The following is a 13,994-nucleotide window of genomic DNA, read 5'->3' as shown; positions in this document are numbered from 1 at the left end:
AAATTCATTCACATTCGGTATGAGTGGCCATGACCCATTTACGGACCAAAACGTATATCTGTGTTAAAGAGTCAAATCATAAACCATTATAAATCGAAAACTTATAGCATATACTTAGGAGATAATTGACTAACTTAAACGGTTAATTTGACTCAAGCAAGTACATTGTGAATTTTATTTCAATTCCTTATTTCTAGGATCTACTAGAGCACGCCTGTTACATGTACCTATCTGATACCTATACGTTACATAGGACCAATACTTTTTGTTGTGTCAGCCTTGTCATGAGTAAATTAAAACGGACTGATAATCACAACATGGTGCTATTGAAAATATGACGAACTATTCACATACATTCTGTATTCCACTATTGCAGGTTGTTAAAGGAAAACAAAAGCAATCGTAGATCACTATATAACTCGATGAACCTTTGTGAGTAACATGTCAAGCATTCCGGTAAAAACGTTACCGTGTGCAATTTCTAGGAAGAGGAACCTAAAAAGATTGCGTCTGAAACTTAAACCTTAACTTTGAAGTTACTCACTTGAAATGGAACGTTCCGTTGTCGAATCCAAAGAATGGCACAGTATACGTTATCATCCAGATGTAGCTTCCCCCACAATCAAAATATGGAAGAGTCCAGTGGCCGTCGTCATATGTTACTGTCAAGGACGAGTCTATTTCAGTAATTCCGTGGGACGTTTGGTTGTAACGCCACTGTGAAGTACCTGAAAATATAAAGGACATAACCTTTGAGTGAACATTCTATAGTCCATAAACATCGTCAAAGACATACGATTATAGTAATCATAACATTTTGTTTTTGCTGCGTGCTGGTGTGTAGATGGCCTTTTTCATAAGCCGACTGAATTGTTATTGATAGTCACCATGACTCATTAAAAGTTGCATACGATATGGTTACGAATTGCCGTAGGTTTAAACGATCTAATAAGACAGGTAATTTCTTTGCATGAAGGTTGTGCTCTGCATGCCTATATCATGTCCCTACGCACAGGGTACAGAAGGTAGAAAATTCAGCTCTATATAAGCTTATCAAATAGTGCTCACCATGAGCCATTTTCTGACCACTGTGCGCAAGAGTGTATAAACCATTTCTTTTGAAATGTTAATCTCAGTTTCAGAATAATATTATCGCTTGTTTGTGGTCATTTCTAACAATAAGGTACACAAATCTCAAATAAACATGTTTACATTGTATAATTGTATACATCCCCACAAACAAACATATACTCCTAAATGATCATGAATATATACATGTATATGCACTGTATTGGTCACTTGATGAAGTGTAGTGTAAGAGAAGCATGTGAATACGAATAGATCACTTAGGTGCCCCCCTCCCCTCTCCCTTGTCCCACTCAAGTGATCACTTGAGTGCTCCTCATGTTAGTGTTGTTGGAGTGTGAGTGAGAGTGGTTGCTCTGATTTCGGCCCTTAGAAACTCGACTAGAGCCTTATGCGAGAATAATCTGAGATACTTTGGCATGAGTGTGGTAGAGTGTGAGTGAGAGTGGTTGCTCTGAGTTCGGCCCTGAGAGACTAGACTAGAGCCTTATGCGAGAATAATCTGAGAAACTTGGACATGAGTGTAGTATAATTAAATAACCAATCCTCTAGTCCGATGCATCACATTTCTTGTAATTGTTTAAAGTTGAAAATAAACATCTTTGAGTAAAGAAAAAGGTAAGTTAGTTTCGGTACTCTTGCCCAACAGGCTTACAATGATTTTTTCAATGATCATTAAATGACTACACCAAGAGAACTTTTATGTAGGCATGATATTTTGCATCGATACGACCCATCAGCCTGGCTAAGTGTCTACATGGTTAATGGCTAAATGTATTTTAAAGGAAATAGTAACAATAATACAAAAACATGCACAATCGATTCTCTCAAATTACAGTTTGAAAATGCACCAGACGAGACTAAATGTTTAAGTATGTGTTTGAATGTTACGATAAAACACCATTGTAAGACCTTAAAAGCTTTCTTCCCATCCTGATATTACAGATTATTGAATTAGCAGAACACTTAGAGCAGCAATATAAATGGTTTAGTCGTTTTTTTGTGATTTTGTTGGTTTTAACGTATTCAATTTCGGAATAAAAATACAAAGTTTGTAAGCAATAAACAAAATATTAAAGTAAGCCTATGTCAGAAGAAGATAAACAACTTATAAAAGCCTTTTCACATAGGGAATATTTGGTTACGCATATAGCAGCTTTTCGGATAAATTGGAGATGTTAGTGATAATAGCGCAAATCAATCCGTGGATAGAATAATCTTTATGCAATATTGAGGGGTAATGTTGTTAGCAAAAACTAAAGAATCATGGATACTCGAATATTTGTTAGAGAACAACCCGCAACTGTAAATAGCTTAAATGTTATGTGCTTCGGTCAAAGTTAACCAACACGTTTATTGATTGGTCGATATTTATCCAATATTTGCTGTTAACCAATCGTATCACTTGAATTTTGCCAAATAACCAAAGAATAATCTGTGGACAGCTCTTTATATGTTTTATACGATAAGCTGCAGACATATTCATAAATTGAGTTACAAATACATAGATTGCAATCCATGAACATAAACTGCATTACATACACATAAATCGCAGTATTTATACAAATATTATATTACACTTATATAAAATACATTATATATACATAAATTGCAGTATATTATATACTTAAATTGCATTACGTAAACATAGATTGCATTACATATACATGGATTGCATTACATATACATATACTGCATTACGTATACATAGATTGCATTACATATACATGGATTGCATTACGTATACATGGATTGCATAACATATACATGGATTGCATTACATATACATGGATTGCATTACATATACATGGATCGCATTACTTATACATGGATTGCATTACATGTACATGGATCGCATTACTTATACATGGATTGCATTACAAATACATGGATCGCATTACACATACATAGATTGCAGTACATATACATGAATCGCATTACATATACATGGATTGCATTACATATACATGGACCGCATTACTAATACATGGATTGCATTACAAATACAGGGATTGTATTACAAATACATGGATTGCATTACTAATACATAGATTGCACTACTAATACATGGATCGCATTACATATACATAGATATCATTACCTATACATGGATTGCATTACATTTACAAAGATTGCATTACTAATACATAGATTGCATAACATATACATGGATTGCATTACATATACATGGATTGCATTACAAATACATGGATTGCATTACTAATACATGGATTGCACTACTAATACATGGATTGCATTACATATACATGGACTGCATTACTAATACATGAATTGCATTACATATACATGGATTGCATTACTAATATATGGATTGCATAACATATACATGGATTGCATTACATATACATGTTGTGAGTTATCAACGTCTTGAATAATGAGAAGACTGTCATCAGCCAGTAGTTTTAACAGCATTTGAAATATGCCACTGCAAGAACAGTTGACTGAAATGTGCGAGCGAGTTAATTTGTAGAATACATAATGGTTTATATGCAATAAACGCGTGCTCGTTTTAGGTTAAGGCAAGGTGCGTACGAGGTTACTTCAAAGGAATGTTGTTGTTTTCAAATACAGCATTCTTTTCATATCTTGATGATTGATAACATTATTTGTAAGCGACTCCACAAAATGTTCCTTTAACAATGCGATACAGATGTAATTAACTCGATCGCTGACATTTCAGTGAATTATTCTAAATGCTAATTTTCTCCTGTTTCCTCATGCAAATTACAGTAATCACCCTGATTTGAATTCTGTCTTTTATTCTTTTAAACGACCAGGTCCAATAAAATTGCGTTTAACAGCCGAATAAATAGCGTTCACTGCATGATCGAACAATCGTTATAATGATAGAATAGAGCAGAACTGTTTTAGATCCAGACTCACTTTTTATCAGCTCTGGTTGCGTTCGATTGATAGCAAATTATTGATAGAGGTTGCACCGGAATGTCGCTTCTCGGATTTCGTTATCTGTTGTGAAAGAGCGTAGAACAATTTTGATTAAATAAATCATAATGAACTTGAAACCCAGACAACCCGCAGGGCAACTCTTACTGAATACTTTAAAGTCAAACTGACACTCTTGTTGGAATACACAATAAAACCCACCGGACTCTGAACAGGTGAGAATATCATTAGATAAATTCTAAGTGCGCGGCGAGTCTGAACGGTCTCCATACAACACTCACAAAACTGTGGTGAATAATAATTCTATTTTCCCCTTATTTTTTTTTTAATATGTCTACTCCAAGGTTTTATCTTAATAAACATCACATTAAAGCGTACATTTCCGCCAAATCCATAAAAAGGTAAACTCTTTTACATCAAATCAAATAGAAGAAAAGACACATCAAAGCTTAGAATACATTAATAATTTGCTTAAAGACAAAATACAAATGAAATTCATAAGGAAGGAACTGAAAGGGAAAGGACATAAATTCACATTATTTGCAGTTCGTCCTTAAGGAAATCGTTCTCGTCTGTTGCATAATTAATAAGAGACAACATTTAGTCTGACACATAGTGTGTAAACATAACATAAAAATGTTTCCGGTTAGGGAAAATGCTAGTGCTATAATCCATATTTTCCAATCTTAATTTAGATTTCTCACAGACAAAAACCTTCATTGGGCAACACAAGCAAGAAAGCATCAACTAATAAAGGCTATAAACCGCAGCGCCGTAGACCGTCTTAATAGCTTAGTAGTTCATTATTTTTACGTCAGAGGAAAACGTTAATTCCCCAAGCCCAACATGTTAAGTCCATATTCGGATAGAGACAGGGTCGAGATTTTGGTGTTTTATCGCTCGAATGATAGACATGTTCATTACGGGAGGTCTTTGGTTTGTGACGGTATCGATTATGTGTCATTGCTTCACTGCTACAGATTGAACAGCTTTGGGCATCAGTGCAGTCCGCTCGTCATTGATATCGAATACCCGTTTATTGTTTTGTATTGATTATGATATTGAATACAATTACTCTTTAGTGCGAAGCCAGAACGCGTTGGCTAGTAGACAAGGTAATGTTCCCTTAATTACTTCACACGTTTCGCAAGGAGGTTATGATATAATACGATGGTATTACGATATTCGGCCATGTGGGTCTATGATCTTGTGGTAAATAAATGTTCTATGATTTGTTTTGTTTCATGGGCATTACTAACCTTTGGGATTTTGTGTAAACAATTTTAATCACACTGGCAAACATATTTGCATATCTATACATAAAAGGCGTGAATCCCCAGCGAAATTCAGCCATCTTATTGTGGTTTAATATAATTTAATCCCCCGACATTCATGTTTAGAATACAATAACAATTTGCTTTAAGACAAACACTTTTCTTGTGGTGGCAAGAAAGGTCGATTGTGGCATGGCAAAGCAAACATGAAACTCTCAAGTGAAATGCACCTGCCAATGCTGTTTTTTTGTATTTTCGTATTTTATTTTACACTAAAATAACCTAAGCATTTATATGTGCAAACTCAATGTTTTTAAGTTCGTTTGTACCAATTTAATCTAGCTCTTGTGCTAATCAAGCTAAGCTGATATGAACAACGCTGGAGTCATGGGTAAACGTATCGGTAACGAATTTTTGGTGATGGTTTTTATATAGTATATATGTACTATGTTGTTTATGGAGTTTTGTGCTTTTGTTCCATGTGTTTGGTTTGTGATTGTTTGTTTTTTGTTCTATGTCTTTGGCGTTTATCCTGTGTCATTTAACGGGGTTTATGTTAAAACTTTCGACTACTTCGATTACTTTTCGAAACGTTCTGCGGTTTTTCATATAAATATTTATATTATGTATTTTACGACTGCAGTTGTTAGAACTAGTGTCTTTCTGAGCTATCTATGAGCGAGGCTCTGTCTCCGAAACTGAATGAAAATGAGGTGATCCATCAAGGCAGTATTGTGAATACAACTTCATTGTCGTGCGTGAAATTGTTCGAAATCGCATTTAACTTGCAATCGAATAGTTTCTCGTCGCTATCGGATTCTTCATCAGTTATCACATAATTGTCTTTTACGGACACTGCGCTCCTCGAAATAAGAAACATTATTCGATTTTAAAATGATTTAATAGATGACTGTGTTTCAAGAATAGACCGTTAATGTTTCCAGTTGGAAACGCAAAGTGAATAATGCTTGGGAACAAGTACAATGAGCATTTCGGCGTGTGTGTAATGTGCTAGACCAATAAACCTCATGCATAAGTGATCCTGTAACATCTTTCTGAAAGAGAGTTTCATGCAAAGTATCGAAATACACGGCTCGTTTTTATAAACTACAACAGGGTTGTAAACAGTGTTTATACTTAATTGCCTCCAAACATGGCTTATACTAACATGTTTGACTTCTTGACGTGTCCCTGTTAGTTTCATTGCATTATTAATCGAGTCTGTTCATTGACAGGGACAGAAGCAACATTATCAGCGCAACCAAGCACTGGCCTAGGAAACTACACTGTGATATTGCAACATCTCTTAAATCTACCCAGTCACAGATGAGAAAATGACAACATTGAAGAAATGTTTTCAAAGGAAACCTATATATTTTATGCTTTAAAGTAGTTTATAGAAATTTATCAGTGAAATTAATATTCAATGTCAGTGTTTCAAAGAGTAAACATATCAAGTGGGTATTGTTTAATGTTTTCAAACTTTAGCCCGTTTTGCTATGAAAATCATACATCAGCGCGCACAGGGCTGGGACACAAAATGAACATGGTCGTTTCCGGTGTGACGTTACTTGCGCTTTAATTTTGCACATTTTCCTTATAAAATGCAATAAATCGTCTTTTGTACCAATTTTAACCATATTATAAAAAGAACACGAAAATTGGACATTTCAATCTAGACTACGCCACTCGTGACCTATGACTTTTACCCTCCGTATATTTTTTTGTAGAAGCCTTACATAACTCTACAGATGAATAAATGCACTCTATTGCACGCAAAATTATCTTCATCTAATCATCAAAATGATCAAAATTATATCTCGTCACAAACGAAATTTTTATTCATACGATCTGTCGCGTACGTATTTGTCTAGTTAGAAGAAAGACTAACAAAGATATCGATCTAAATTGATGACAATCGGTGACCAAATAGATCTAATGACACAAGTACAAACCAAACTTTGTTCAGAAATGGAAAGCGTTGTATTAGAAATAGAATAGATATAGCCGAATCAAACATTCCGGCGCTGCTCTAGCACTTGTCACGTAACTAGATACAGTTCAAGGCCGAGATGAGGAAGACGAATGTTTGCCGCGAGAAAATGAAGTTTTGACGCGTTGAATGCATCCAAACCCTAAAACAAATTGTTGGAAAAATGCGAGATTCATGCTGATCTGTGATTATGCAGCTTTTACGACTCTCAATGATTTTCTAGTAAATTATATAGAAACATAACATTTATTTCGTAATAATAACAGGCTGTTACGTGGATGTCAAACGATACTTAGTAATTTTCATGAATAAAAGCCAAATTTGTAGAGGCATCCCAAGGGAACAGATGGAGAAAAGAACAATAGCTTACAAAGGTCTTCTCATCCGGATAGTATCTACTCGCCTTTACTCATACGTCAAAAATCATAAACTAATTGAAAAGATAGTTTTCTTAGAACGCATATAGTAATATGTTTCAATTAGACAATCTATTATTGCATGAGTTGTTGAAACAAGGTCAGCCTTCGGATACCCTCTACGAACGACATACCTTATATGGCGAACATATTCTTTTTTTAAATATGGAATACAAACAAAACTACTGAAGTGCCACAGTGTTGTGACGTGAATGGACTTTGCTGCACGATTGGCTTTACTGTGAACATGGAGCTAAACTTTCATTCGAGTTTTCCATAGAATAGTATTTTATGTCAACTTAATTCGACAGATAAGACTCGCAATCAAACACTGCTTAATAATAAAAGTCAAATTGAAAGTGAATTTCATGAGACAATAAATTAGTTATTATGTTGAATGATTAGGAACAACAGAGGCAACGATTATACGAAGAGCAACTTAAAAGTATAATGGATCAAGTACATACAGCCAGAATGCTCGAGAAGATACTGAATTTTTCCTCGCTATCAAAATGCCCTTGCAATTAAAATAACAATTTATTTACTACTAGAGTGTATTTCTGGTAAAAATACGTGTGTTTACGCCCCTAGTAGACTCGAATTCCAGTGAACCCTTGTTTCTCCGATCGTTCAAAGGTGGTAATCTCATCAATCAATAGTAAAGCAATTTTGATGAGGGTATGGTTTGTTTGTGGTGTAAGTTGGTTAATGGTGTTTGTATATGTGTATGTGATGTTAATATGTTTGTGTTTATGGTTCATGATCGATTTGGCACTTGCCTTGTGACCCTTAACAGGGTTTAATTATTTTTGAATGTTCGACTACTGGGCTAGTCCCTGTATTTTTCATTGTATTATTTATATTGAAATTATGAAACAGTTTTGATCTACATATGTATCTAATATGATATTAATCTTTTGAGGAAATATATTAGCTAAACACTATTTATATCAACGTGACCGAAGTTGCGCTATACAGGTGTAACAAATGCACTGCAAACTGCTTGTTAACTTATTTAGTTAGGCACAAGGTCGGTATCCCAACAAGCGCAATCAAACAAAAGTTTCATTGTATTTGGCTCGAAGTCTCTAAATTCTCGAAAAGAAACATTCGGGGTACTGTCATCTCCTATGTATACTCGGCGTCAACGTTGTAGTGTAAAAAAAAACCTTAGCCATAATCAAACAATCGTTCAAGTCAAGAATATGAAAAGAAAACAGATACAAATTATATTTTAATAGACAACACGCACATATTATACAGTGACGACTTTTGTCCATTTTTCGACCTAAAAAAGTGCGCCATGTGGCGCTCTTGTTTTTGATATTTTTCTCGTTTTTATTATAAATGTTTATATCTACACCATCCAGCAAAGGCCATGTTTACCAGTTCCTTAGCCATTATTTTATAACGTATTTATTACCAAGAGCAAACCATCTAAGACCAAAGCCCACAATCCAATCAAACCACCAACTCCAGTATTCAATCCAATATCTCCGGTTATTCTCTAATTAAATATTCCTATAAAATGTCTCTCTTTCGTCTTCCCGTCCCTTATCTGTTGTCCGGGATCATTAATTTCACTTTGTGACATACATTTATTAGTTTTGACACCAGGTTTATAGAGGACTAAGCTTTGTATCGATCTAGTCGAGACTTTTTATTCCATTTGTAATCTAGTCCCTAGATATAAACACCAATTGTGTTCTTTGTAATACCATCTAAATTCCTCTCAGTGTTTATGCCTTTGTAATTAACCTCTTTGATACTTTTATCAGAAAGTTTGACAGTATCATTTATTGTTGGTTCATCTTGCTTAATCTTCATGTTAGTAAGAGATTGAACAACGTGTTTATTTATTACGAAGGACAGTGAATTACTATATTTGACAGCCTATCATTCTGGATTCGATGGGAACTTTCGTTCGATTCTGCATTAAGTGCATTTCCGTTGTTAGATGATCTGTCGTTTCAAAAGGTACACTATAAGGGTTCAACAAGAACTGTCTCTTTCACATGTAATGAATTTGTGATGTTTAGGTTGTATATTGCTGCAGTTTAAAGACCCATGCTGTGTTTTCTTTGGTGTCAGATTATACTATCAAATTGAAGTAAAATAAATTTATCCGACTAAGATTAAGCCAACTTTTAATTGAAGTATACATTTACTTAGAATCATCGAGTTAAATCACTTGGCTATATCTGCTTGTAGAAGTTAACACTTTTAATATAAGTGTCCGTTGTTTGAAATCTTAAAACTTATTTAAAGTTTAAAAACTTTCCCATACACGTATTTGCAAATGCCAATATTATTATAAACATAACAAAATAGATTAAAAGCACCAAAGCGAAGGCCAATGCGTTTCGCATTTCCTAAGTTGATCAAGGAAATGCCTGTCAGCGTTATTGGACTTACTAAACATGTGTTCAATGATATAGTGAAGAAGCTAAAACCTTGAACACCAAAGTGAGGAATCCGATTCAAAATAAGCCAATTCTCTCACAGCTCCATTAACCTCAAATGTTTAACTTGTAACTAGTAACCCCAAGTAATTTTCAAACAATTGGAAGGATAATGCTTGCCAATTTCAAAGCTTTTACAGTATTTGTGTTCTTCGAAAATTCAAACAAGCTAATTATCTTTTCAAATTTAGTAACAGTAAACTTGCATTTACTAATAATTTAGTTTGTAAGTCATGTCGAATCATGGACATTAAATATTTCCTTTTCGGTGATAAAACTTAGGAATCCGTGCTTCTATATAAACATTGTCAGTGACATGTCAGCTGAAACTCTCATAAATACTAATTACAACTATCTTCGATCTTATCTAGTGTTTCACCAAATGCAAATGTCGTGTTGCTTCTTCAGCAGGAGTGGTTGTTTAGAACTGTCATAAATATTACAACGTTAAAACAAGTTTTCTCTCAGTTATGTTCTGTAGCCGCTCATCGGAGATAACATTATTTAAAAGGTTGTGCACTTTAAGCCCGAGTTATGCAAACACAAATCATTCACGGGAAAGCCATTCCAAATGCCGCGCTTGTAACAATTGTTTGAAAGAAGTAACGGAAGCAATTCAAAATGTTACCCCCATAATAACATTTCAAAAACATTCCAGAAGAGATCCTTCGGAAATGTCAGGACAGCCTACGTCTCAGCTTGTTCTAGCCATGCTAAGTCAGTAAGTGCAACATTAACAACGCCTTACAAATCTTGCTTAAGTGGTATTCAATTGTCAATCATAACTGACTTTCATATTAGATGATATAAATAAAAAGTAAGGCGGTCGTTTTGAAAATCGAAGACCTAAATACTAGTATGATATGAAAACGTGAAACAACATAGAAACGTACGTCAATATAACTAATGCCAGTAAACACATCTTGGAGTACAGGACAATAAATTTGATAACATATGGAAGCCCAGCATACTAACAAGACCCAGAGACAATGGCATTGATCAATCACAGTTACGAGAAAAACAATTTACTGGATGACAGACGGTGCGGCAGATTGGTTGGGAGTTCCGATCCAGACAAAATATAAGAACTTTTGAAGACGTTGGTTTTGCGTTTCTTATATCGCAATTTTGAAACGAACTATTTCCATATCATTTATCTCTTACTAAAGCGCTTTCATACTGTTGGATGCATATCGCGTTGACAATTTGAAACCGCAGTTTCGCAGACCGCGTTGACAATTTGAAACCGTAGTTTCGCAGACCGCGTTCACAATTCTAAACCGCAGTTTCGCAGACCGCGTTGACAATTTGAAACCGTAGTTTCGCAGACCGCGTTCACAATTCTAAATCGCAGTTTTGCATTATTTGTACCTTGGAATATAACTCCGCTTATCATACCAAAACTAAGCTATAAACAAAATTATCAATGCCGACTAAGACAAATATGTATATTAGGGAGTTAAATCAATTTTAGATTTAAAGTGTCTCTGCTTGACGTGTTTAAACATGTAAGCCTTACAAAGAACAGAGTTTTGAAACTGACAATTGTTATTTGATTAAAAAGAGGTGGATATAGCGGTTTATGGGGTAACATTCCGAAATTGGTTACACTGTAGATAACTAGATAAGTAGATATGCTAATGTTACTATGAGTTGTGCATACCTGGCACACAAATTGCACTAAAAAGAACAACTGAGTTTTGCTATAAATTATGGTAACATAACAGTTTCAACCCTGCAGGTCTTTTAAGGGATGACAGAAGTAGGCCTTTATATTCCGCGCTACAGTTTTCTTGATCAGTGCTCTAGTGGTAAGAAACTTTACTTTAAACTCAGGGGTCGCAGGTTCGATATCCCGCCACCACTAAAACATATACTTACTGGAACTTTGACGGGGTCCCAATGGACAGTGATAAAAACTGGCTCACGGTTAAGATTATGGTAGCTGTAACATAGTCACATTCTGTCTGTGCACTACACTCTTACAACCTAACACGACTAAACTTTTCACTAGGACCGACATCCATTAAAAGTCCACTTGTGTTATTAAATAACGACCCCCTGGAGCTATACTTGTACCTTATTTTCCAAGGGTGCGAGTAGACGCTGTTAGCAAGCGATTCATCTCTATTGGAATGTTGTAATACTCCATGAATCTTCATTACTGGGACACACGTGATGGCGTTCCATTTACCTTGTAATGATCATTTATTCATTCAGTCGGATAATTGATAAAACTTCTTCTGGTCGTAAGTGGCGTTATTAGTTGCAATTTATTTCTGCGTCTCATCTGTTGCCCTGGTACTTTTCGATCGTTCTGTCCACTTCTACAGAAAATTGGAACATTTTTTTGTTGTGGACGCTTCCAATTAGAGGAGCTTGCAAGAAAACAATTTATAGAAATTGTCGATATTTGCTTGTCTCGACGTATTCAATTTATTTGCAATTGATTTCAATTTCTCCAGCAACAAGTGTAATTTTACGCACGACGGACCGACAAACGTATAAATTCACATTATCGTCGCCCTTTAATCGTTCGTTCCCAATAACGAGGGGAAAGGAAAGTACCATATACGAAATGTCAAAGTTCAAAGCGTATTAATGTGTATTTATGTGTCCAAATTTCGGAAGCATTTCTTTGCAATTCGATAGGAAATGTCAAAACTCAGTATTCATGCTTATGATGCTCGTGAGATTGCTTTCTAAAGTTGTCTACACGTGGTGTCAATTAGTCAGCTCAAGGGCACGTTTTTTACTCGAGGTTCTAAAGCATTTGTGTACAGAATTCTACAGCCTTTTTGCATCTAAAATGCAGATTTGTGACAAGAGGGCGCTGGATGTCCAAACTCAGTAAAGGTCTCAAGCTCATGGTGTACAATTTTAGCACCAAGAATCAAAGCCAAATAATACCTACCAAGACAATCAACGCTACAATACACCAAACATTTAACAACTCTCAAACCATCGGCATTGGAAAATCAGGCTACCGCCTTGGCAGTGGCAGTGAAAACTAGGCAATATCTGACCGGGATAGTAAGCCGTTGATGGCGCACAACATCACCCTCTCATTTATAAATAAGCATTGAGATGCTTAAATTTATTTATTATAAACGTATATTTTCCGATGATTTTTTTTTAAAACAAATTACATGTTTCGTATATACAGTAGTAACTATAGGCTAGAGAACATTTTGGCAATCTAAAGAAAATGGAGCGAGCGTAGCGAGTCACGTAGATCGACAAAATATGCTCTTTGAAAATGAGTATTTGTATTCACCAACAGATCTGCTCAGCATGATATGGAGCAACAGTAAATTGGATAAATCCTTGATTGTTATTGGTCCACACATAAGTACGAACACCTACTTTTAATGAATAAGTATTTCCGGGCATTTCCACAGCCATTGCAATGTTTTTGAGGACTACCTACACGAAGGACCGATGTATTCTCTTTCATATTGTTTCCACTTCCACCAGTTTGCCATATGGAATGTGTTGCATAAAACCCTGGTAAAAGTGATAATAAACATTATCTCAAAATTGTTTTTCTTGGACGAATTGTCAATTCGTTTTACAAAAAAGTTATTTAATAGTAGGAACATTATGGCCATTAAGGATATTGTGGGCCATTACGCATGCAAATAAATTCCCTATTTATAGCTGTTATACATAAACGGTTTCTCTAGTTTTAATTATCAAATGAGATATTTTGATTTAGCACAAACATGAATTCTTTTTGTCTTTGATTAAATTGTACGGCATTCCGAATGGGACAGAAGTAGTCTGGCCACACAACTATTATTATTATTATTATTATTATTATTATTATTATCAACAT

General features: G+C 35.0%; 1 protein-coding gene across 1 annotated transcript in view; it reads right to left on the bottom strand.

The window, feature by feature from the left end:
• LOC128243559 (probable G-protein coupled receptor CG31760) overlaps positions 1-13,994 on the bottom strand; it is a 109,901-nt gene that overhangs the window by 36,554 nt on the left and 59,353 nt on the right. Inside the window, exon 2 of the mRNA XM_052961403.1 lies at positions 545-728. Coding sequence (XP_052817363.1) covers positions 545-728 — 184 coding nt within the window. The remainder of the gene's footprint in view (positions 1-544; positions 729-13,994) is intronic.

The sequence above is a fragment of the Mya arenaria genome, chromosome 8 (assembly GCF_026914265.1).
Source record: "Mya arenaria isolate MELC-2E11 chromosome 8, ASM2691426v1".
Taxonomy (NCBI): Eukaryota; Metazoa; Mollusca; class Bivalvia; order Myida; family Myidae; genus Mya; species Mya arenaria.
The sequence above is the reverse complement of the archived record's forward strand: the minus strand, read 5'-3'. Positions and strand labels throughout refer to the sequence as shown.